Here is a 24,000-nt window from a genome sequence, read left to right as displayed (position 1 = left end):
CTGTCTGTCCACTCTAAAGACTATTGGATCGACGTACAGTACATAGAATGTAGTTTTTTGGTTTTTTTCTCTCATAAATTAAACGTGACAATACCTAACCCTTTTTTTTTGTTGTAGCTGTCCATGGCTTGTCTTTTATTCGTCTTGTATAAAGTTTTTTAGGCAGTGGTCGGAGATAATTGAGATAACCTCTGTTTTTACTTTGGGTTGTGTATTATCTTTCTTTGATGTCCGGCGTTGTCATGACAACATGTCAGTCCAGTATCCAGTGGGAGAGAATGTAGGTCTACGGCGTTGTCATGACAAAATGTCAGTCCAGTTTCCAGTGGGAGAGAATCTAGGTCTACGGCGTTGTCATGACAAAATGTCAGCCCAGTTTCCAGTGGGAGAGAATGTAGGTCTACGGCGTTGTCATGACAAAATGTCAGTCCAGTTTCCAGGGGGAGAGAATCTATGTCTACGGCGTTGTCATGACAAAATGTCAGCCCAGTTTCCAGTGGGAGAGAATGTAGGTCTACGGCGTTGTCATGACAAAATGTCAGCCCAGTTTCCAGTGGGAGAGAATGTAGGTCTACGGCGTTGTCATGACAAAATGTCAGTCCAGTTTCCAGGGGGAGAGAATCTATGTCTACGGCGTTGTCATGACAAAATGTCAGTCCAGTTTCCAGTGGGAGAGAATGTAGGTCTACGGCGTTGTCATGACAAAATGTCAGCCCAGTTTCCAGTGGGAGAGAATCTAGGTCTACGAGATTATCTTTGTTTGATGTCCGGCGTTGTCATGACAACATGTCAGTCCAGTTTCCAGGGGAAGAGAATCTAGGTCTACGGCGTTGTCATGACAAAATGTCAGTCCAGTTTCCAGGGGGAGAGAATCTATGTCTACGGCGTTGTCATGACAAAATGTCAGTCCAGTTTCCAGGGGGAGAGAATCTAGGTCTACGGCGTTGTCATGACAAAATGTCAGTCCAGTTTCCAATGGGAGAGAATCTAGGTCTACGGCGTTGTCATGACAAAATGTCAGTCCAGTTTCCAGGGGGAGAGAATAATGAACCCTTTGTGGAATAAGCTAACTGTGCACTTTTGTCATTAAGAATTAATTGGACATGTCTGACGTCATACTGATACGTCACCAGATGGCCAGCCGCTATCGAGATGCTGACGTCAGGAGCGATAAACGTCAAACCGATGATCTCACACTACTTCACCCTGGAGCAGACGCTGGATGCCTTCGAGATGGCGAAGTCTGGAAAAGGGGTCAAGGTCATCATTGACTGCGAGAAGTCTGCTGCTTGATAATCGCATTTTTGCGCTAAAACGGAGTATCATTGCGTAACAACAGGCGATGGAAAAAAGGCCATACGCAAAAAACCCAATTCAATATGTTTGTGTTGTTGTTTATTCTATTGAATTATTGTAAATGCAAGAAAGAAAGAAAGACAGAAAGAAAGAAATACAGAAAGAAAAAAAGAAAGACAAACAAACAAACAAACAAACATACAGACAGACAAACAAACAAACAAACAAACAGACAGACAAACAAACAAACAAACAAACAGACAGACTAACGAACAAGCAAACAAACAGACAGACAAACAAACAAACCAACAAACATACAGACAAACAAACAGACAGACAAACAAACAAACAAACAAACAAACACCCAAACAAACAAACAAACAAACAAACATACAGACAGACAGACAGAAAAACCCTAACCCTAACTAACCCTTGTAATCAACGAAATGTACATGAAAAGTGGAGGTAGTGGTCCAAGGGAAGGAACTCCTGTGAAAAAACCTGTCAAAGAAAGCGGTGATTAGCTCCCGTAAATAAAATAGTTGAAAAGCGGTAAAAGTCAACAAAATGCAGCCAACGGTCTAAGGGGAGCAACTCCTGTGATCAAAAATTGTGAGAAGAAATCACAATTAGCTCCCCTGAAAAAAAACCATTGCACAGAGGCTGAAAATGTTTCAAAACGGGTATAATAAGCACCAAAAAAAGACTGTAAAATGTAATGAATGGAAGCATAAATGAGTAATGTATGTGCTTACCATGATAAGAAGGGTAAACAAGGCGAAAACAAGAACAAAACGCCGTAAATATCGGCCAAAACATCGGCGGGAAGATGCAGACAGAAAATGGCGGCATTGTGATGCTAAGGGTCCAAGGGAAGCAACTCCGACTGGGTTTGGCAAGGGAGGCAACCACGACTATGCAACCCAAAATAGTGTAAAATGACGTGAAAAACATTATTTGGGGATTGGCGATTGGGCGGGTCATGTTTTGTGTATCTTTTGCAGATATTAACGACCCTCGCAGGGGTTTTCCGGGATTTTTCTGCCCTGCAATGCGCAACAACCCCCCAAAAATGTTGTAGCCGTAAAAATATTTGTACCATTTGAGAATATGAAATACGTAAATGCCCGATTCCGGAATAATAAAGTCCCATTCCGGAATTGTTGCTTGCCCCATTTGAGAATATTACTATTTAAGAATACGTGACCCATTCCGGAATAATAAAGTCCCATTCCGGAATTTTTGCTTGCCCCATTTGAGAATATTACTATTTAAGAATACGTTACCCATTCCGGAATAATAAAGTCCCATTCCGGAATTTTTACTCCATTTGAGAATAACAAAGCCCATTCCGGAATTTTTACTCCATTTGAGAATAACAAAGCCCATTCCGGAATTTTTGCTCCATTTGAGAATAACAAAGCCCATTCCGGAATTTTTGCCCCATTTGAGAATAGTTGCCCCATTTGAGAACAAAAAGGTCAATGTCATATACTACGTGAAATGGCTGGCTGGCTGGCTGGCTGGCTGGCTGGCTGGCTGGCTGGCTGGCTGGCTGGCTGGCTGGCTGGCTGAAAGAAATGGGCAGGCTGGATGGCTGGCTGGTTGGCTGGCTGGCTGGTTGGCTGGCTGGCTGGCTGGCTGGCTGAAAGAAATGGGCAGGCTGGATGGCTGGTTGGCTGGCTGAAATAACGGAATGGGCAGGCTGGATGGCTGGCTGGAAGGTTGGCTGGCTGGTTGGCTGAAAGAATGGGCTGGCTGGGCTGGCTGGTTGGCTAAAAGAAATTGGCTGGCTGGTTGGCTGGCTGAACGAAATGGTCTGGTTGGCTGGCTGGCTGAAATAACGGAATGGGCTGGCTGGTTGGCTGGCTGGTTGGCTGGAAGAAATGGGCTGGTTGGCTGGCTGGTTGGCTGGCTGAAAGAAATGGTCTGGCTGGCTGGTTGACTGGCTGAAAGAAATGGACTGGCTGGCTGGCTGGCTGGCTGGCTGGCTGGCTGGCTGGCTGGCTGGCTGGCTGGCTGGCTGGCTGGCTGGCTGGCTGAAAGAAATGGTCCAAGGGAAGCAACTCCTGTCAAAAAATCTGTCCCAAAAAAAACCGTAATTAGCTCCCATAAATAAAATAATTTAAAAGTAAAAGTAAAAAGAGGCAAAACTGTCAAAGGGGAGCAACTCCTGTCAGCAAAAACAGTGCTAAGAACACGTAATTATCTCCCCTAAAGAAAATAAAACATTTACAAAAATGGAACAAAACAATCAATAAAATGCAGCCAACGGTCAAAGGGAAGCAACTCCTGTCAGCAAAAACAGTGCTAGGAACACGTCATTATCTCCCCTAAAAGAAATAAAAACATTTACAAAAATGGGACAAAACAGTCAATAAAATGCAACCAACGGTCAAAGGGGAGCAACTCCTGTCAGCAAAAACAGTGCTAAGAACACGTAATTATCTCCCCTAAAGGAAATAAAAACATTTACAAAAATGGGACAAAACAGTCAATAAAATGCAGCCAACGGTCAAAGGGGAGCAACTCCTGTCAGCAAAAACAGTGCTAAGAACACGTAATTATCTCCCCTAAAGGAAATAAAAACATTTACAAAAATGGGACAAAACAGTCAATAAAATGCAGCCAACGGTCAAAGGGGAGCAACTCCTGTCAGCAAAAACAGTGCTAGGAACACGTCATTATCTCCCCTAAAGAAAATAAAAACATTTACAAAAATGAGACAAAACAGTCAATAAAATGCAGCCAACGGTCAAAGGGGAGCAACTCCTGTCAGCAAAAACTGTGCAAAGAACACGTCATTATCTCCCCTTAATAATTTTTTTTTTCTTTTTTTTTTAATCCTAGGCCTGCGGCCAGGGGGAGAAGTATACCTGTAACACTTCAGAGTCAGACCAAATAAGAATTGAACCATTTGAGAACATCGCTTTTTTTTCAATCACTGTATCCAAGGCCTGCGGCCCGGGGGGTTGATATAGTACGATTTGCAAATCACACCAAATCAGAATAAAACCATTTAAGAATAAAACTTCGTGCAATTACTAAACATTTTAAAGAGTCAATTAGTAGCTACCAAACAACGTAATACAAGTAAATAAGCAATGAATTGGGTCATTAAGTAGGTCAGTTAAGTAGGTTAGTTAGTTAGTTACTAAGTCTAAGTAAGTAAGTAAGTAAGTAAGTAAGTAAGTAAGTAAGTAGGTAAGTCATTACTAAGTAAGTAAGTATGTAAGTAAGTAATCAGTAAGTAAGCAATCAGTAAGTAATAAAAAAGTAATCAGTAAGTCAGTAACTACGTAAGTAAGTCAGTAAGTCACTACTCAGTAAATCACTAAGTAAGACATTTGGTTGGTTGGTTGGTTGGTTGGTTGGTTGGTTGGTTGGTTGGTTGGTTGGTTGGTTGGTTCGCCGACTGGTTGGCTGGCTAGCTGGCTGGCTAATTGGTTGGATGGGTAATTGGCTGGTTAGCTGGCTAATTGGTTGGCTGGCTATTTGGTTGGCTGCCTTATTGGCTGGCTGCCTTATTGGGTGGCTTGCTGGGTGACTGGGTGGCACCAAAGTCTGTAAGTAGGTCAGCCTTAAGTAGGTCATTAAATGAGTCTGTAAGTAGGTCAGTCAGTAGCTCAGTCTGTAAATAGGTCAGTTTTGATCAGATTTACTTAAGTCATTCGGTCAATTTTTTTTATTAGCTTAGTTAGTCAAGTAAATACGTCAACTAGGTTGGTGAACTCAATAGGTCAAATCAGTCAATCAGTCAGTCAGTCAGTCAGTCAGTCAGTCAGTCAGTCAGTCAGTCAAATAAGTAGGTGAAGTGTTTTGGGTCAAATTAGTCAAATCAGTCAAGTAAGTAGGTCAAGTTACTTAAATGGGTGAAATAAGTCAAAATATAGGTCAAATAAGTTAGTCAAGTAAGGCAATCTGGTAACTAGGTCAAGCACAGAGGTCAACTACTTCAAGTCAGTAAGTAAAGTGAGTAAAAGAAGTAGGTCAAGTCAGTCAAGTTTAGTGAAAAACTTGTATTCCTTTTTCTTTAAACTTTTTGTGCTTACATTTTTCTATTTAAAATAATACAATTTCATTTTTGCTTCAACTTGGTTATTCTGTTGTCTTTTTACTAATTTTTGGCAATTTTATTATTTTTTTCATTTTTTTACCTTTTTCTTGATTTGTACAGTAGGGTCCTTACCCTAATCCCTAACCCTAATCCCTTATTCCTAACCCTAATCCTCACCCTATTCCCTTATCCTTCATCCTTATTCCTAACCCTAATCCTCACCCTATTCCCTTATCCCTAATCCTAATCCCTAACCCTAATCCTAATTCCTAACCCTAATCATTATCCCTAACCCTAATCCTTATCCCTAACCCTAACCCTAACCCTAACCCTAATCGTCACCCTAATCCTTATCCCTAACCCTAATCCTTACCCCTAACCCTAATCCTTATCCCTAACCCTAATCCTTATCCCTAACCCTAACCCTAACCCTAACCCTAATCGTCACCCTAACCCTAATCCCTAACCCTAATCCTTATCCCTAACCTTAATCCTTATCCCTAACCCTAATCCTGACCTATTCCATTATCCCTAACCCTATTCCATTATTCCTAACGTAATTATTATCCTATTCTCTTATCAATAATCCTTATCCCTAACCCTAACCCATTATCCCTAGCCCTAATCCCTAACACTAATTCTTATCCCTAACACAAATTCTTATCCCTAACCCCAATCCCTAAACCTAATCCTTATCCCTAACCCTAATCTTTATCTCTAACCCTAATTCTTATCCCTAACCCTAACCCTTATCCCTAACCCTAATCCTAATCCTTATCCCTAACCCTAATCCTTATCCCTAACCCTATTCCCTTATCCCTTACCCTAATCCCTTATCCCTAACACTAATCTTCAGCCTATTCCCTTATCCTGAAGCCTTACCCTATTTTCTTATCCCTAACCCTAAACCCTAACCCTAACCCTTATCCCTAATCCTTATTTGCAACCCTAACCCTAACCCTAATCCTTATCCCTAACACTAATCCTTATCCCTAACACTAATCATTACCCTATTCAATTATCCCTAACCCTATTCCATTATTCCTAACCCTAATGATCACCCTATTCCCTTATCAATAATCCTTATCCCTAACCCTATTCCATTATCCCTATTCCCTTATCCCTAGCCCTAATCCCTAACCCTAATTCTTATCCCTAGCCCTAATCCCTAACCCTTATCTCTAACCGTAATTCTTAGCCCTAACCCTAATCCCTAACCCTAATCCTTATCCCTAACCCTAATCCCTAACCCTAATCCTTATCCCTAACCCTTTTCCCTTATCCCTTATCCCTAACACTAATCTTCAGCCTATTCTCTTATCCTGAAGCCTTACCCTATTTTCTTATCCCTTATTCTCACCCTATTCCCTTATCCCTAATCCTTATCTGCAACCCTAACCCTCACCCTAACCCTAACCTTATACCTAATCCTTATTGATATTCCCTTATCCCTCACCCTAATCCTACCCTATTCCCTTATCCCTAACACTAATCCTCAACCTATTCCCTTATCCCTAACTTTTATCCCTAATACTAATCCTCACCCTAACCCTAATCCTCACCCTAACCCTAATCCTCATGCTATTATTTTATCCCTCACCCTTATCCCTTATCCCTAATCCTTATTTCTAACACTAACCTTAACCCTAATGCTGATCCCTGACCCTAATCCTTATCCCGAACCCTAACTCTTATCCCTAACCCTAATCCTAACCCTAATCTCTTGTGCCTAACCCTTATCCCTGACCCAAATCCTTATCCCTGACCCAAATCCTTATCCATAACCCTACTTCTTACTCCTAACCGTAATTCTCACCCTAATCCCTTATCCCTAACCCTTATCCCTAACCCTAATTCTCACCCTAATCTCTTATCCCTAACCCTTATCCCTAACCCTAATCCTCACCCTATTTCCTTATTCCTCATGCTAATCCTTATGGCTAACAGAAACAGGAACCCTAATCTTTGCCCTAATCCTTATGCTTTGAACACCCTAATCTTTTATCCCTAACGTTTATTCCTAACCTTAATGAATAATCTCTGATTTTTACCCTAATCCTAAGAGTTAGTGTTATTCCTAATCCTTATTCATAAAGCTAACCTTAACCCTAATTTTATTGCTAACCCTAATCTATTGGCTAACCCTCATGCCTTACGGTAATCGTATTCCCTAATCCTGATGATTATTCCTTATGCCTTATTCTAATCCTATTCCCTAATCCTGATCCCTAACTTATACCTTTTTGGCTAATTATATATCTTATTAATATTGTACTTGAATTTCTATAGTGAACACTTATCACCAACACAAAGTGATTGTTGTCAACCCTAACCCTAACCCTAACCCTAACCCTAAGGTGTTAAATATTGTTCAAACAATCAGTATTTTATGTGTTTATGTTTTTGATGGATGCATATAGTTTGTGAGCATGATGGTTATGCACACAAAGTTAGATAATTTGAGAAAAGTGAAAAATGAAGATTTTTTTTTGTTGGAAGATAATGAGTGTTATTGCAATTCATAAGAAATCCAGGTTTGGTTATTTTTGAAATCTGTTTGATGCATCTAGTCTGTGAGCATGATGGGTATACACTGAAAGCTAGAAAATTTGAGAAAAGTGAAAAATGAAGATTTTTAGGGTTAGGGTCATTATCAAGTGGAATCCAACAGTGAAAAAAAAAAAAAAAAAAATGTATTCAGTTATTTATTTATTTATTTATTTTACACAATAATAAGACATTATTAGACTCAAATAAAACAATCAAACGTTCATAATGAACAATAGTAAAGAAGAATGTACAGAAAAAAAGAAAAAAAGAAAAAAAAGTTAGGAGTTGCCGCCGGGACTCGAACCCGGATCACCTTGGCCATAGTCGCAAAACGATTCCTCTAGACCACCGATCTTCATAACACTGACGGTGAAAATAAGCTTCTTTAAGGCGCGCGCTGTGCCGAGTGAGCGATAATGCACGTAACACACGAGAATTTCGGTAACAGTTAGTCCCGCGGTGGCATGTCACCTACTGGCGGCGCGCGTTGGTTCTGTGCTACAGTGGTACCTGCTGCAGAAAAGTCTGTCTTGGAACAGTGTCAATCAGAGGCTTATAACTCCCTCAATTTTCGCTCTTTTCTAAAACGGATTTCAACACTGGATAGAGCATAAAAAACTCTTTAGAAAAATGTAAAAACAGTTGAAAATCATGCAAAAGGTGACATGAGACTCTTTCCGTGTTGGAGAAGGGTCCTCCCGTGTAGCTCAAAGACATTTCAAACTTGTCCACATCAGTTGAAGGCCGCCGAGGTCAGCACGATTTTTGCATGGGATCAGTTTGTTTTAGAGCTGGCTGAGTTTTGCTTGCGCGCGAGTACCCCAGTAGTAGTACACGGGATGGAATGAAAAGAGATTGATATTTGACAGTGTTGATATTTGTAGATAATAGACTCTGCTGATCAGTTTGAAAATGGCGATGGGCGGTCTTGTTAAGTTGGTTCTTATTTGTTAGTGAACAATTCTGGGCCGAAACGGTCATATTGGTGCTGTGTCACTGTTAAATCGGTGCCTATTTTGGTTAAGTTTGTGCCTATTGGCTTTATATCGGTGCCTCTAGTGCATTATTGGTGCTTATTTCAAGCGCGCGCTGTGTGGTGTGCGTGTGTTTGGATGGGCAACCTATTAGACAAGTTACACAGTGAAAGGAAGAATAGCGCGTCTGTCAATTTAAAACCGCCGCCACTGTGCCGCGCTTAGCGCCGGGAGAATGTACTGCACACAAAAAACGAAAAGCACGTGAATTGACAATAATTGTGAGCGGCGTCCACCACAGTACTGACGAAATGATTGGCATGTCACCCGGCGCGTCCGTTCTGCGCTGTAAGCTACATTGGCTTGGCGCTCTCAGTCAGTTTGTGATTAAAAAAAAACTTGAGAGGGTGTATCAAGTTGTTGTTGTTGTTGTTGTTGTTGTTGTTGTTGTTGTTGTTGTTGTTGTTGTTGTTGTTGTTGTTGTTGTTGTTGTTGTTGTTGTTGTTGTTGTTGTTGTTTGTAGACAATAGAGTCTGCGGGATCAGTTTGAATGCTTAGGGTGGTCAAATGGCGGTGATTTGGGTGTAAAAATGTAGACAAGGACCTTTAAAAGCGCTCTTGTTAAGTTGGTTCTTGATTGTTAGTGAACAATTCTGGGCCGAAACGGTCATATTGGTGCTGTGTCACTGTTAAATCGGTGCCTATTTTGGTTAAGTTTGTGCCTATTGGCTTTATATCGGTGCCTCTAGTGCATTATTGGTGCTTACTCCTGTGTTATCCAACAGTGTTATTCCGGTAGGCAGTGTGTTATTCCATGTTCAATTGTTATTTGGTTGGTCTGTGAAATGTTACAGGTATACTTGAAAGGGCCCGCAGGCCTAGGATTTAATAAAAAAAAAACAAAAAAAACACATTCTTTATTTATTTATTGATTGATTTTACACATTGAAAAAAAATTATTAGAGCAGAAATCAAACATTAAAACGTTCATAATAAACAATAGTAAACAAGAATTGACAGAAAAAAAGAAAAAAAAGTTAGGAGTTGCCGCCTGGAATCGAACCCGGATCCCCTTGGCCATAGTTGCAAGGCGATTCCTCTAGACCACCAACTCTTCATAACACTGAGGGTGAAATTAAGCTTCTTTAAGGCGCGCGCTGTGCCGAGTGAGCGATAATGCACGTAACACACGAGAATTGCGGTAACAGTCCAGCGGTGGCATGTCACCTACTGGCGGCGCGCGTTGGTTCTGTGCTACAGTGGTACCTGCTTGAGAAAAGTCTGTCTCGGAACAGTGTCAATCAGAGGCTTATAACTCCCTCAATTTTCGCTCTTTTCTAAAACGGATTTCAACACTGGATAGAGCATAAAAAACTCTTTAGAAAAATGTAACAAAAGTTGAAAATCATGCAAAAGGTGACATGAGACTCTTTCCGTGTTGGAGAAGGGTCCTCCCGTGTAGCTCCAAGACATTTCAAACTTGTCTGCAACCGTTGAAGGCCGCCGAGGTCAGCACGATTTTTGCATGGGATCAGTTTTAGAGCTGGCTGAGTTTTGCTTGCGCGCGAGTACCCCAGTAGTACATGGGATGGAATGAAAAGACATTGATATTTGACAGTGTTGATATTTGGAGATAATAGACTCTGCTGATCAGTTTGAAAATGGCGATGGGCAGTCTTGTTAAGTTGGTTCTTACTTGTTACTGAACAATTCTGGGCCGAAACGGTCATATTGGTGCTGTGTCACTGTTAAATCGGTGCCTATTTTGGTGAAGTTTGTGCCTATTGGCTTTATATCGGTGCCTCTAGTGCATTATTGGTGCTTATTTCAAGCGCGCGCTGTGTGGTGTGCGTGTGTTTGGATGGGCAACCTATTAGGCAAGTTACACAGTGAAAGGAAGAATAGCGCGTCTGTCAATTTAAAACCGCCGCCACTGTGCCGCGCTTAGCGCCGGGAGAATGTACTGCACACAAAAAACGAAAAGCACGTGAATTGACAATAATTGTGAGCGGCGTCCACCACAGTACTGACGAAATGATTGGCATGTCACCCGGCGCGTCCGTTCTGCGCTGCAAGCTATATTGTTGCTTACTTATCCAACAGTGTTATTCCGGCAGTGTGTTATTCCATGTTCATAATGTGTTATTTGGTTGGTCTGTGAAATGTTACAGGTATACTTCAAAGGGCCCGCAGGCCTAGGATTTAAAAAAAAAAAAATTATATATTTATTTATTTATTTATTTATTTATTTATTTCTTTTACACATTGAAAAAAAATTATTAGAGCAGAAATCAAACATTAAAACGTTCATAATAAACAATAGTAAACAAGAATTGACAGAAAAAAAGAAAAAAAGTTAGGAGTTGCCGCCGGGAATCGAACCCGGATCCCCTTGGCCATAGTCGCAAGGCGATTCCTCTAGACCACCGATCTTCTTAACACTGAGGGTGAAATTAAGCTTATTTGAAGCGCGCGCTCTGTGTGCGTGTGTTTGGATGGGCAACTTAGGCAAGTTCCACGGTGAAAGGGAGAATAGCGCGTCTGTCAAAAATTTTGAAGGTGAGACCGAAAAGTGATTGGTCTCCCATGGTGCGTTCGAGTCTGTGTGGCTACTTGAGCAAGTTCCACAGTGAAAGGAAGAATAGCGTGTTTGTGAAAAATGTTGAAGGTGAGACTGAAAAGTGATTGGTCTGCCATGGTTCGTTAGAGTGTATGTATGTATGTGTGTGTGTGTGTGTGTGTGTGTGTGTGTGTGTGTGTGTGTGTGTGTGTGTGTGTGTGTGTGTGTGTGTGTGTGTGTGTGTGTGTGTGTGTGTGTGTGTGTGTGTGTGTGTGTGTGTGTGTGTGTGTGTGTGTGTGTGTGTGTGTGTGTGTGTGTGTGTGTGTGTGTGTGTGTGTGTGTGTGTGTGTGTGTGTGTGTGTGTGTGTGTGTGTGTGTGTGTGTGTGTGTGTGTGTGTGTGTGTGTGTGTGCGTGTTTTGTCAGTGTGTTTTGTCAGTGTGTTTTGTCAGTGTGTTTTGTCAGTGTGTTTGTGTGTGTGCTTTGGTGTTGAAAACCGCCCGCGCCGAGTGACCGAGAATTCACGAATATCACGAGAATTGTGAGCGGTAAGTCGAGCGCGGCTTGTTTGAAAAGGCACGATTTTTGCACGGGGTTTTAGAGGCTGAGTTTTGCGCGCCGGTGGCTTGGAAATGCTACTATGAGTGTGTTAGTGTGTGTGTGTTTTTAGTGTGTGTGTGTGTGTGTGTGTGTGTGTGTGTGTGTGTGTGTGTGTGTGTGTGTGTGTGTGTGTGTGTGTGTGTGTGTGTGTGTGTGTGTGTGTGTGTGTGTGTGTGTGTGTGTGTGTGTGTGATTTATTTTTTGATTTATTTATTTTACACACTAACAAAAATTATTAGAGACAAAATAAAACATGAAAACGTTCATAATAAACAATAGTAAACAAGAATTTACCCAAAAAACGCAAAAAAATACCACCATTGCCGGGAATCGAACCCGGATCACCATCTAGCTATCAAATTTGGATTACGGGATGGCAACTTATCGCAAGGGAGAAAACAGCGTCTGTCAAAAATGTGAGGGGTTGAGAAAAAGTGATTGATCTCCCATGGTGTGTGCCGCGCGAGGCTGTGCCGAGTGACGGAGAATGCACGGGAATTGCGGAAAAGCCGTGCTGTAACCGCACCCGGCAGCGGCGGGGCGCGCGGTGGTTCTGCTGTGTTGTACTGTGGTACCTGCTTGAGAAAAGTCTGTGTTGGAACAGTGTCAATCAGAGGCTTATAACTCCCTAAATTTACGCTCTTTTCTAAAACGGATTTCACCACTGGATAGAGCATAAAAAAACTCTTTAGAACAATGTAAAAAAAGTGAAAATCATGCAAAAGGTGACATGAGACTCTTTCCGTGTTGGAGAAGGGTCCTCCCGTCAGTAGAGCTCAAAGACATTTCAAACTTGTACACAACAGTACTGTTGAAGGGGTCAGCACGCGGATTTTTGCATGGGATCAGTTTTAGAGCTGGCTGAGTTTTGTTGGGTTAGCCTGGTGTATTCAGTGTTGAGAATATGCTATTTGTAGATACCAATTGACTCTGCTGATCAGTTTGAAAATGGCGATGGCCGTTTGGGTCTAAAAACTGATGTAGACGACAAGGCCGACCCGCTCTTGTTAACAAGCGCTGTCACGGCTTGTTAAGTTGGTTCTTATTTGTTAGTGAACAGTTCTGGGCCGAAACGGTCATATTGGTGCTTAGTTAGGGTTAAATCGGTGCCTATTTGGGTTAAGTTTGTGCCTACGGGCGTTAATTCGGTGCCTGTAGTGTCATATTGGTGCTCATTCAGTGTCACTGTGATAGGAACTTCCAACACTGAACAACTTTAGGATAGGTCACCTACTAGCGCTGCTACTCAGTGTGCCGCCGCGGAGTGAAACTTTTGTCACGAGACGCACGTGAATTGCGGACAATATAATTATGTTAAGGAGTGGCTTGGCGCTCTCAGTCAGTTTGTGTTCAAGTGGGGTTATTCAAAAAGTTGACGGTTAGGGTGTATCAAGTTGTTGCTATTTGTTGATAATAGACTAGTCTGCGGGACTGATCAGTTTGAAAATGGCGATGGTTTGGGGGGGGGGGCCCAATTAAAAAAAATAAAAAAAAATATTGCAAGGGAGAAGTAGGTCATTGCGTCTTCCAAGCAAATGGTTTTCAAATTAGCAACGGTACTTTTGTCATCATGGTATCATCGTAGGGCACTTATTGTGAACGTTTTTGGTTTGCTCATTTTGGTATCATCATCTCCTGCACCCGCCGCGGTAGCAGTGTTTGGATCATTGCGTGTTCACAAGCGTGCATGTTTTTTCTTCCTTTATATACCCGGCAAAGGATGGGTTAGTTTTTGTGCTGGTCAGTGATGCTTGCATGCTATGTGAGCAGTTGTGTTATGATTTAGACGCATTGAGTAATGTTGAAAATGGGACAGTGGAAGGAAGTGACTATTTGCTAGTTTGTCTTTTATTTGAAAGTATTTTTGAATCATGACTTTAGGAATGAAAGCCCCAAAATGATGAATTGAAATGCAGTTTGATCTATTATGTAAATGAGGACCCAAAATAGAGGGAACAGCACGGCACCGTCGCCAGTGCCGGGTTGGTTAAAGAGGCCGCACCGCACAGCAGACTGAGTTTTCAAGAGAGAGTTAGAAAATGGACTGTAATGCATAGTACATGCGTGTGTGTTTTTGTGTGTGTCACTTGTGTGTGTCACTTGTGTGTGTCACTTGTGTGTGTGTGTGTTTTGTCAGTGTGTTTGGGGTGTGTTTTTTCTTAGTGTGTCAGTTTGTGTGTGTGTGTTTTCATGTTGAACCCCTTTAAATCCGCCACAGCGCGCTGTGCTGCGAACTGCTACCGAGAATTCACGAAAATCACGGGCGGCAAGCAGGCGAGCGCTAGCGGCTTTGTTGGATGAAGGCACGATTTTCACGGGATGATTTTGCCGAGACTGGGGCAGCAGTTATGAAAACTGAGAATGGAGTGTTTTTAAATTTGTGTAGTAGCCGGATTGGGTAGACTCTGCTGATGAGACCAATTTTCATAATTGGGGTTGGCGGTGGTTAAGTTGGTTCATATTTGTTAGTGAACAATTCTGGGCCGAAACGGTCATATTGGTGCTGTGTCACTGTTAAATCGGTGCCTATTTTGTTGAAGTTTGTGCCTATTGGCTTTATATCGGTGCCTCTGGTGCATTATTGGTGCTTACAGGAATCCAACACCGGCGGCAGTGTGTTATTCCATGTTCATAATGTGTTCATAATGTGTTGGTCTCTCAAATGTTGTAAAATGGTATACTGGTTCAAAGGGCCCGCAGGCCTACGATTTAAGAAAAGTTAAAAAAAAAAAGTTTTTTGATCCATTAATGAATGAATTAATTAATTTATTTATTTATTTATTTTACACATTGAAAAACATGATTGGAGTAAAAACAAAACATGAATACCTTCATAATAAACAACAGTAAAGAAGAATTGACAGAAAAAAAGAAAAAAAAGTTAGGAGTTGCCGCCGGGACTCGAACCCGGATCAACTTGGCCATAGTCGCAAAGCGATTCCTCGGGGCCACGAAGGTTCACGAATCTTGTGTGTCAAATTAAAGAGTATGAAGGGCTTAGCGCGCTGTGCTGCTCAGGGCGAAGCTCGCGGCGCTGTGGTTGTGTGGTACTGACTTGAGAAAAGTGTGTGTTGGAAGAGTGTCATACAGAGGCTTATAACTGCCTACATTTTCGCTCTTTTCTAGAACGGATGTCCCCAGTGAATAGAGCATGGAAAAAGTCTTGAGAAAAATGAGAAATTGTGAAAATGATGCCAAAGGAGACATGACAACTCATTCCGTGTTCATTCCGTGTTCATTCCGTGTTGGCGGAGGGTCCCAAATAGAAATGACTCAACACTCAACTTGTATACAACAAGTGTGTTGAAGGTCGGTCAGTCAGTTGACGACAGACGGACGGTTGTAGGAAGTGTTGTGTTGTTTCTTGTCGAATGAAACTTGGGTACTTTTTGCAAGATTGATGTGGCTGTGTGGTGGCAGAGTTGCGAATGTTTCGGGTTAGGATTGACATAGATGTGATGGTTTTAGCGCGGCGAAAAAACGCGGAACGGCCGCGCCGGACGTACGTCAGTGAAAGGTCGAGGACATTGGCTGGTACATGGTTTGTTTTGGTTTTGTTTTGGTTCGTTCGTTCGTTTGTTAGCCATGCGGGTAGAATGTGTTTGGGTGGTTGTTTTGCAATAAAACTTGGGCACTTTTTGCAGGAAGGATTTGGCTGTGACCATGGAAATTTTGGAATGGGTAGGATTAGGATTGACTTAGCTGGGATGGTGAGAAGGCCGCAAAAACAAAGGAAAAGCAACATGCACCCCACTGACAGGAAGTTGAAAATAATGGATTACTGTGACCCGTGGGGGCGGGGAAAGTGTGACGTGCCAGCGACATTGGTTGGGCGAGACGGCCGAGGTCGTTTGGTGATGATTAGACGGAGAGAACTGCAAATAGAAAGCGAAAGCGGACTCAGCGCGTGCAACAAGCGTGCATGTTATTGTTAGGTAGGCAGGGGTATCTCCCGGCGGGGGCCGCAGTTGAGTTGTTGTTGTTGTTTGTGTTTTGTGCTGTTTTGTGCAGTTTAGCGGGGTTTTGTTGTTGTGGTTGTTGTTGTTGTTGCTTGTTTGTTGTTGTTAGTACTGCAGTCTCCAAGAGTGAAAAGTGACATGTACATGTCAACACTGACTGATGTAGCAGGGGGGTTAGGGTTTTGAAGAGATTTGACTGAAAAGACCCACTAAAAGACTGCCTAACTGAAGTAGTGAACTTGTTATGACCATTATTTTGCAAGCGGCACGAAAAGTGAGGCCTAACCCTAAATTATTCCTAACAGGCTAATTCCATGTTGACTTGTTGAGTTTTTGGTGGGGTGGACCCGCCGCGCGCTATATAGTGTTCCAGACTCGCCTTGATTAGAGCCAGACCGGTGCAGTGTCCTGGAACAGCTCAAGTTTTTTGGAACCTCTTGAGGTTTGACCTCCCCTGCCTAATGTCAATGTAAACAATGCCCTAATAAAAAATGGCAAGGCGATTCCTGTAGACCACCAATTGTGACAACACTGAGGGTGAAATTAAGCTTATTTGAAGCGCGTGTGTCAATGTGTGTGTGTGTGTGTGTGTGTGTGTGCGTGCGTGCGTTTTGTCAGTGTGTTTGTGTGTGTGTGTGTGTGTGTGTGTGTGTGTGTGTGTGTGTGTGTGTGTGTGTGTGTGTGTGCGTTTTGTCAGTGTGTTTGTGTGTGTGTGTGTGTGTGTGTGTGTGTGTGTGTGTGTGTGTGTGTGTGTGTGTGTGTGTGTGTGTGTGTGTGTGTGTGTGTGTGTGTGTGTGTGTGTGTGTGTGTGTGTGTTTTTGTGTTGAAAACCGCCCGCGCCGAGTGACCGAGAATTCACGAATATCACGAGAATTGTGACCGGTAAGCCGCCGAGCGCGGCGGCTTGTTTGAAAAGGCACGATTTTTGCATGGGGTTTTAGAGGCTGAGTTTTGGGCGCCGGCGGCTTGGAAATCCTACTATGAGTGTGTTGGTGTGTGTGTGTTAGTGTGTTAGTGTGTTTGTGTGTGTGTGTGTGTGTGTGTGTGTGTGTGTGTGTGTGTGTGTGTGTGTGTGTGTGTGTGTGTGTGTGTGTGTGTGTGTGTGTGCGTGCGTTTTGTCAGTGTGTTTGTGTGCGTGTGTGTGTGTTAGTGTGTGTGTGTGTGTGTGTGTGTGTCAGTACATAGCCATAGTGGTCACAGAAAAGATGCATGAAACAGATTTGAAAAAGACCCAAAACTGAATTTGTTATGAATATTTGTAACCTTTTTTGGACTTAGAAAAGTTTGGGTGACTTGTAAAATAGGTGCCAAATCAATCACACATTTTCTTGTAAGAAGGAAAAATCTTCATTTTTCGCCTTTCTGCACTTTTTGGACTGTCAGCGCCTAGCCACATGGTTCACAGACTGGATGCATGAAGCAGATTTGAAAAAGACCCAAAACTGAATTTGTTATGAATATTTGTAACCTTTTTTTCAATTTGGCGCCAAAAAACACACAAAACGGCAGTCAAGTGACTGTATTGGCAAAAACTGTCAGTTCCTACGGTAGCCTCCTGCCAGTAGAAAAAGGGTCCAAAAGTCCTCACCCTTTTTTTTTCTCTCTCAAATATGGGACCCGGGGGGGCCGCCCAGGCGGACGACTGACAGAAAAAAGTTTGTGGACAAATCAACAGTTACAGGAACAAAAAACATGCCGGTAAAGGTCGAGGTGGATTACTGCTACTACGGGTAGCGGCGCCGTGCTAGCGCTCAGTAGGGTGAGTGAACTTTTTTCCCCTTAAAAATTTCAAATTTTTTTTTCCTTCAAATACGGCTGGTGAGCTCACGCGGACGCCTCTGACCGAAAAAGTTTGGCGAAAAAACATGTACATCAAAAGTTAGAGCATGTCGAGGTTAACCGGCGGCCCAGTAGAGCAAAAGCTGTGTTTTAGTGGGGCGGCTCCGTGCTGGGGCAGGCGAGTGAAGGTTTTTGCCGGTAAAAAAATTGGATTTTTTTTCTTGTCAAATACGGACCCGGAGCCCACGCGGACGCCTCTGACCGAAAAAGTTTGGCGAAAAAACATGTACATCAAAAGTTAGAGCATGTCGAGGTTAACCGGCGGCCCAGTAGAGCAAAAGCTGTGTTTTAGTGGGGCGGCTCCGTGCTAGGGCAGGCGAGTGAACTTTTTTCCCCTTAAAAATTTCAAATTTTTTTTTTTCTTCAAATACGGCTGGTGAGCTCACGCGGACGCCTCTGACCGAAAAAGTTTGGCGAAAAAACATGTACATCAAAAGTTAGAGCATGTCGAGGTTAACCGGCGGCCCAGTAGAGCAAAAGCTGTGTTTTAGTGGGGCGGCTCCGTGCTAGGGCAGGCGAGTGAACTTTTTTGCCCTTAAAAATTTCAAATTTTTTTCTTCTTCAAATACGGCTGGTGAGCTCACGCGGACGCCTCTGACCGAAAAAGTTTGGCGAAAAAACATGTACATCAAAAGTTAGAGCCTGGTAAAGGTCGAGGTGGATTACTGGTATAGTACTGCTGCTACTACGGGTAGCGGCGCCGTGCTGGCGCTCAGTAGGGTGAGTGAACTTTTTTGCCCTTAAAAATTTCCATTTTTTTTCTTCTTCAAATACGGCTGGTGAGCTCACGCGGACGCCTCTGACATCAACAGTTTTTCGAAAAAAGCGTTTACATCCAAAGTTATAGCCTGGTAAAGGTCGTGGTTGGGCCCAAAAGTAACTAAGTCCCCAAAACGAGAAAAAGGCGGGAACTTTTACCAAAATGGATTGGGCAGACAGAGTCGCCCTAAGGCCCCCCCCCACCACACTTTTCAAGTCATCCTGGATGCCTGGTCCAAATTTCGTACATTTTAAACACATTCAGTGTCGGGACCCTACCCAGGTGACGCGGCGGATCTATACTGATGTGGAGGACGGACGTGCGGCGACCTAGAATCGTCGGCATGGTTGTTTTTTTTTTGTTTGTACTTAGGGCGGCTGGTTACTACTGTTTTGTTTGGTAAACAGAGCTTGACTACTCCTGTTTCGTTTGTGGCTTATGATAGTATTATCAATAGGGTTCGATTCCAGAGAGGGAGCATGAGAAACTAAGGCTGTCCACCACGCTGATCCAAGGAAGGCAGCAGGCAACTTACCCACTCCTGGCACGGGGGAGGTACTGACGAAAAATGAAGGGCCGTCAGTAGTGGCAAAGGTCGTGCGTGGTAAGGAACAAGTCTCCGGAGCGGGGGACGCCTCTGACAGGAAAAGTTTGGCGGCGAAAAAAGGGTTAGAGGCAAAGTTATAATATAACATAGCGGTAAAGGTCGAGGTCGAAAAATTGAACAAAATTTGGCCAAACTTACCAGCTACTACGCCGACGATTCTAGCGCAGGCGAGTGAACGATTTTGCAGGTCCAAAAATTCAATTTTTTTGTGTGGTGAAATACGGACCCGGAGCCCACGCGGACGCCTCTGACCGAAAAAGTTTGGCGAAAAAACATGTCCATCAAAAGTTAGAGCATGTCGAGGTTAACCGGCGGCCCAGTAGAGCAAAAGCTGTGTTTTAGTGGGGTGGCTCCGTGCTAGGGCAGGCGAGTGAAGGTTTTTGCCGGTAAAAAAATTTGATTTTTTTTCCTTGTCAAATACGGACCCGGAGCCCACGCGGACGCCTCTGACAGAAAAAGTTTGGCGAAAAAACATTTACATCAAAAGTTATAGCAAGTTATAGCATACCCGTAAAGGTCGAGGTGAACCGAGAGCAGAAGCTGTTGTTAGTGCGCGGTAGGGGCGCCTCGCCCTAGCGCAGGCGGGTGAACTTTTTTCCCGCTAAAAAAATTCAACTTTTTTTTTTCATGAACGGGACCCGGAGGCCAAGCAGACGCCTCTGACACAAAAAGTTTAGGGAAAAAACATTTACATCAAAAGTTATAGCAAGTTATACCATGCCGGTAAAGGTCGAGGTGAACCGAGAGCAGAAGCTGTTGTTAGTGCGCGGTAGGGGCGCCTCGCCCTAGCGCAGGCGGGGGAACTTTTTTCCCGCTAAAACAAAAAATCAACTTTTTTTTTTTTTTTTTCATGAACGGGACCCGGAGGCCACGCAGACGCCTCTGACACAAAAAGTTTTTGGAAAAAACCTTTACATCAAAAGTTATAGCAAGTTATAGCATGCCGGTAAAGGTCGAGGCAGAAGCTGTTGTTAGTGCGCGGTAGGGGCGCCTCGCCCTAGCGCAGGCGGGTGAACTTTTTTCCCGCTAAAACCAAAAATCAACATTTTTTTTTTTTTTTCATTAACGGGACCCGGAGGCCACGCGGACGCCTCTGACACAAAAAGGTTTTGGAAAAAACATTTACATCAAAACTTATAGCAAGTTATAGCATGCCGGTAAAGGTCGAGGCAGAAGCTGTTGTTAGTGCGCGGTAGGGGCGCCTCGCCCTAGCGCAGGCGGGTGAACTTTTTTCCCGCTAAAACCAAAAATCCAAATTTTTTTTTTTTTTTCATTAACGGGACCCGGAGGCCACGCGGACGCCTCTGACACAAAAAAGTTGTTGGAAAAAACATTTACATCAAAAGTTATAAGCGATAGCATGCCGGTAAAGGTCGTGGTGAACCGAGAGCCAAACCTGTTTTACTGCGGCAGCGCCCCGGTGAAAATTTTTTTTACCGCTAAAAAAATCAAAATTTTTTTTTTCATTGAACGGGACCCGGAGGCCACGCGGACGCCTCTGACACAAAAAGTTTTTCGAAAAAACATTTACATCAAAAGTTATAAGGTATAGCATGCCGGTAAAGGTCGAGGTGAACATAGAGCAAAACCTGTTTTGCCACGGCAGCGCCCCCCTGGCGAATTTGTTTTTTACGGTAAAAAAAGGCCAACATTTTTTTTTTCAAATACGGCTGGTATGTGACCCGGAGCCCGCGCGGACGCTTCTGACACAAAAAGTTTTTCGAAAAAACATTTACATCCAAAGTTATAGCATGCCGGTAAAGGTCGTGGTTGGGCCCAAAATGAACTAAGTCCCCAAAACGAGAAAAAGGCCGGAATTTTTACAAAAATGGATTGGGCAGAGGCGCCGGCGACGGGGCAACACATTTCAAGTCATCCTGGATGCGTGGTCCAAATTTCGTACATTTCCAAACACATTCAGGGTCGGGACCCTACCCAGGTGACGAGGCGGATCTATATATGTGGAGGACGGACGTGTCGCGACCTCCCGTCCGATGAAGAAATTCGTTGGTACGGGAAGCGCGCCTGTTCTCGCCCCACGACCCCGCGGTTACCGGGTAAAACTGGGAACCGCACTGGCGACTTAGCGACTGCTCGGCGTGCGAGGCCTAGGTGAGATAGGTTGCCTAACGCTTCCCGCTTGCATGTCCAAGGGTGAGAGCGTGGTAGTCCAGAAATTTTTTTTTTTGGTGCTGCTACTGCTTACGGTCCGGAGAAGGTACGGTGCGATCGGTGATGACGGGTTACGGGAGCGCTCTCTCTTTCCCGGAGCGGCGGTCGGCGTGCGGGGTCCGTGTATTCCGTTCGTCGGCGCCTGATAGCGAAAGGCTTGACTGGTCTCGTGAAGAACGCGCTCGTCTGCGAATCGGGTGTCGTTCAGCAGGTGGAAAAGAGCGGGCTGTGTCTCGAATCTGGCCAAGGGTGGAGCGAAGCCTGCTGTTGTTTTTAAACGAACGATAGCAAGTGTTTTGCAGAACCTACGGTAGAATCGTCGGCGTAGCTCGTTGGGCAGCAGCGATCGGGCCGTTTTTTTTACGGGCGGCTGGTTACTGTGCTCGGACCCTTTTGTTTTTTGTGTGGAAACAAAAAAACAGCCCTGTTATCATCGTACCCCCCGCTTTACTATACTGCATTGGAAGGGTTGAGAGGAGGGAGAGGTTTTGCCTATTTGTACGGACCCGGCTCGGAAAGTTTTTCTTTCTTTTAGCGGCAGCGTCGATGGTCTAACCGGTGGTCCCAGCGCGCCGTAAGTCTACCACTGTTCTTCGTTCGATAAAGTTCCTCGTCAAAAAGGAATGAGAGCGTGAGGATGGGGTAGCAGCATGTGTGTTGGTGAGGCTGGCAGGACTGTTTTCGTTTTGTGGCGAAGAGGAGAGGGAGGCGTGTACGGGAGGAGCTTCGGCTTGTGGGCGGCCTTTCTTTTTTTCTCTCTTCTTTCTTCCGTGTGGTGGTGTTTTGTGGGGGAACAGATGTTCAAAACAACAGGTGGCATTCTGGTTGATCCTGCCAGTAGTCATATGCTTGTCTCAAAGATTAAGCCATGCATGTCTAAGTTCACACCCTCGTACGGTGAAACCGCGAATGGCTCATTAAATCAGTCGAGGTTCCTTAGATGATCCCAATCTACTTGGATAACTGTGGTAATTCTAGAGCTAATACATGCCAACCAGCTCCGACCCGTTACAGGGAAAGAGCGCTTTTATCAGTTCAAAACCAGTCGGGGCTCGCGCTCCGTCCCTTGGTGACTCTGGATAACTTTGTGCCGATCGCATGGCCTCGAGCCGGCGACGCATCTTTCAAATGTCTGCCCTATCAAATGACGATGGTACGTGATCTGCCTACCATGTTGGCAACGGGTAGCGGGGAATCAGGGTTCGATTCCGGAGAGGGAGCATGAGAAACGGCTACCACATCCAAGGAAGGCAGCAGGCGCGCAACTTACCCACTCCTGGCACGGGGAGGTAGTGACGAAAAATAACAATACGGAACTCTTTTGAGGCTCCGTAATTGGAATGAGTACACTTTAAACCCTTTAACGAGGATCTATTGGAGGGCAAGTCTGGTGCCAGCAGCCGCGGTAATTCCAGCTCCAATAGCGTATACTAAAGTTGTTGCGATTAAAAAGCTCGTAGTTGGATCTCAGGCATGGGCGCACGGTCCGCCTCGCGGCGGTCACTGTGTGACAGAAATTTCCCATCCTACGCTTCCCGGTTGTTAGCCCATGGTGCTCTTCATTGAGCGTTTTGGGTGGCCGGAACGTTTACTTTGAAGAAATTAGAGTGTTCAAAGCAGGCACGTCGCCTGAATAATGGTGCATGGAATAATGGAATAGGACCTCGGTTCTATTTTGCTGGTTTTCGGAACACGAGGTAATGATTAAGAGGGACAGACGGGGGCATCCGTATTGCGGTGTTAGAGGTGAAATTCTTGGATCATCGCAAGACGAACTACTGCGAAAGCATTTGCCAAGAATGTTTTCATTAGTCAAGAACGAAAGTCAGAGGTTCGAAGACGATCAGATACCGTCGTAGTTCTGACCATAAACGATGCCAACTAGCGATCCGCTGGTGTTGCTTCATCGACTCTGCGGGCAGCTTCCGGGAAACCAAAGTCTATGGGTTCCGGGGGAAGTATGGTTGCAAAGCTGAAACTTAAAGGAATTGACGGAAGGGCACCACCAGGAGTGGAGCCTGCGGCTTAATTTGACTCAACACGGGGAAACTCACCCGGTCCGGACACTGTAAGGATTGACAGATTGATAGCTCTTTCTTGATTCGGTGGGTGGTGGTGCATGGCCGTTCTTAGTTGGTGGAGCGATTTGTCTGGTTAATTCCGATAACGAACGAGACTCTAGCCTACTAAATAGTTCACCGATCCTTTATGCGTCGGTGTCAACTTCTTAGAGGGACAAGTGGCGTTTAGCCACACGAGATTGAGCAATAACAGGTCTGTGATGCCCTTAGATGTCCGGGGCCGCACGCGCGCTACACTGAAGGAATCAGCGTGGCTATCTCCCTGGTCCGAGAGGATTGGGAAACCCGTTGAATCTCCTTCGTGATAGGGATTGGGGCTTGAAATTCTTCCCCATGAACGAGGAATTCCCAGTAAGCGCGAGTCATCAGCTCGCGTTGATTACGTCCCTGCCCTTTGTACACACCGCCCGTCGCTACTACCGATTGAACGGTTTAGTGAGGGCCTCGGATTGGTCTCGGCTCGCCCTTCACCGGGCGGCGCCGTTGGTCGAGAAGACGCTCGAACTTGATCGTTTAGAGGAAGTAAAAGTCGTAACAAGGTTTCCGT

General features: G+C 44.2%; 1 protein-coding gene and 1 non-coding gene across 8 annotated transcripts in view; both read left to right on the top strand.

Moving 5' to 3' along the window:
- Window positions 1–1,380, top strand: part of LOC138961343 (sorbitol dehydrogenase-like) — a 34,774-nt gene extending 33,394 nt beyond the window's left edge. For all 7 annotated transcript variants that reach the window (XM_070332944.1, XM_070332945.1, XM_070332948.1 and 4 more), the window contains one exon: window positions 1,134–1,380. In XM_070332944.1, the coding sequence (XP_070189045.1) occupies window positions 1,134–1,293 (160 nt within the window). In that variant the 3' untranslated portion in view covers window positions 1,294–1,380. The remainder of the gene's footprint in view (window positions 1–1,133) is intronic.
- Window positions 1,381–22,190: 20,810 nt separating this feature from the next.
- LOC138963331 (small subunit ribosomal RNA) overlaps window positions 22,191–24,000 on the top strand; it is a 1,835-nt gene continuing 25 nt past the window's right edge. Inside the window, exon 1 of the ribosomal RNA XR_011454796.1 lies at window positions 22,191–24,000. This exon is cut by the window's right edge and continues 25 nt beyond it. This is a non-coding gene — a ribosomal RNA (small subunit ribosomal RNA).

The sequence above is a fragment of the Littorina saxatilis genome, linkage group LG3, assembly GCF_037325665.1.
Source record: "Littorina saxatilis isolate snail1 linkage group LG3, US_GU_Lsax_2.0, whole genome shotgun sequence".
Classification (NCBI taxonomy): Eukaryota; Metazoa; Mollusca; class Gastropoda; order Littorinimorpha; family Littorinidae; genus Littorina; species Littorina saxatilis.
This window is presented reverse-complemented; position numbering and strand designations above follow the sequence as displayed.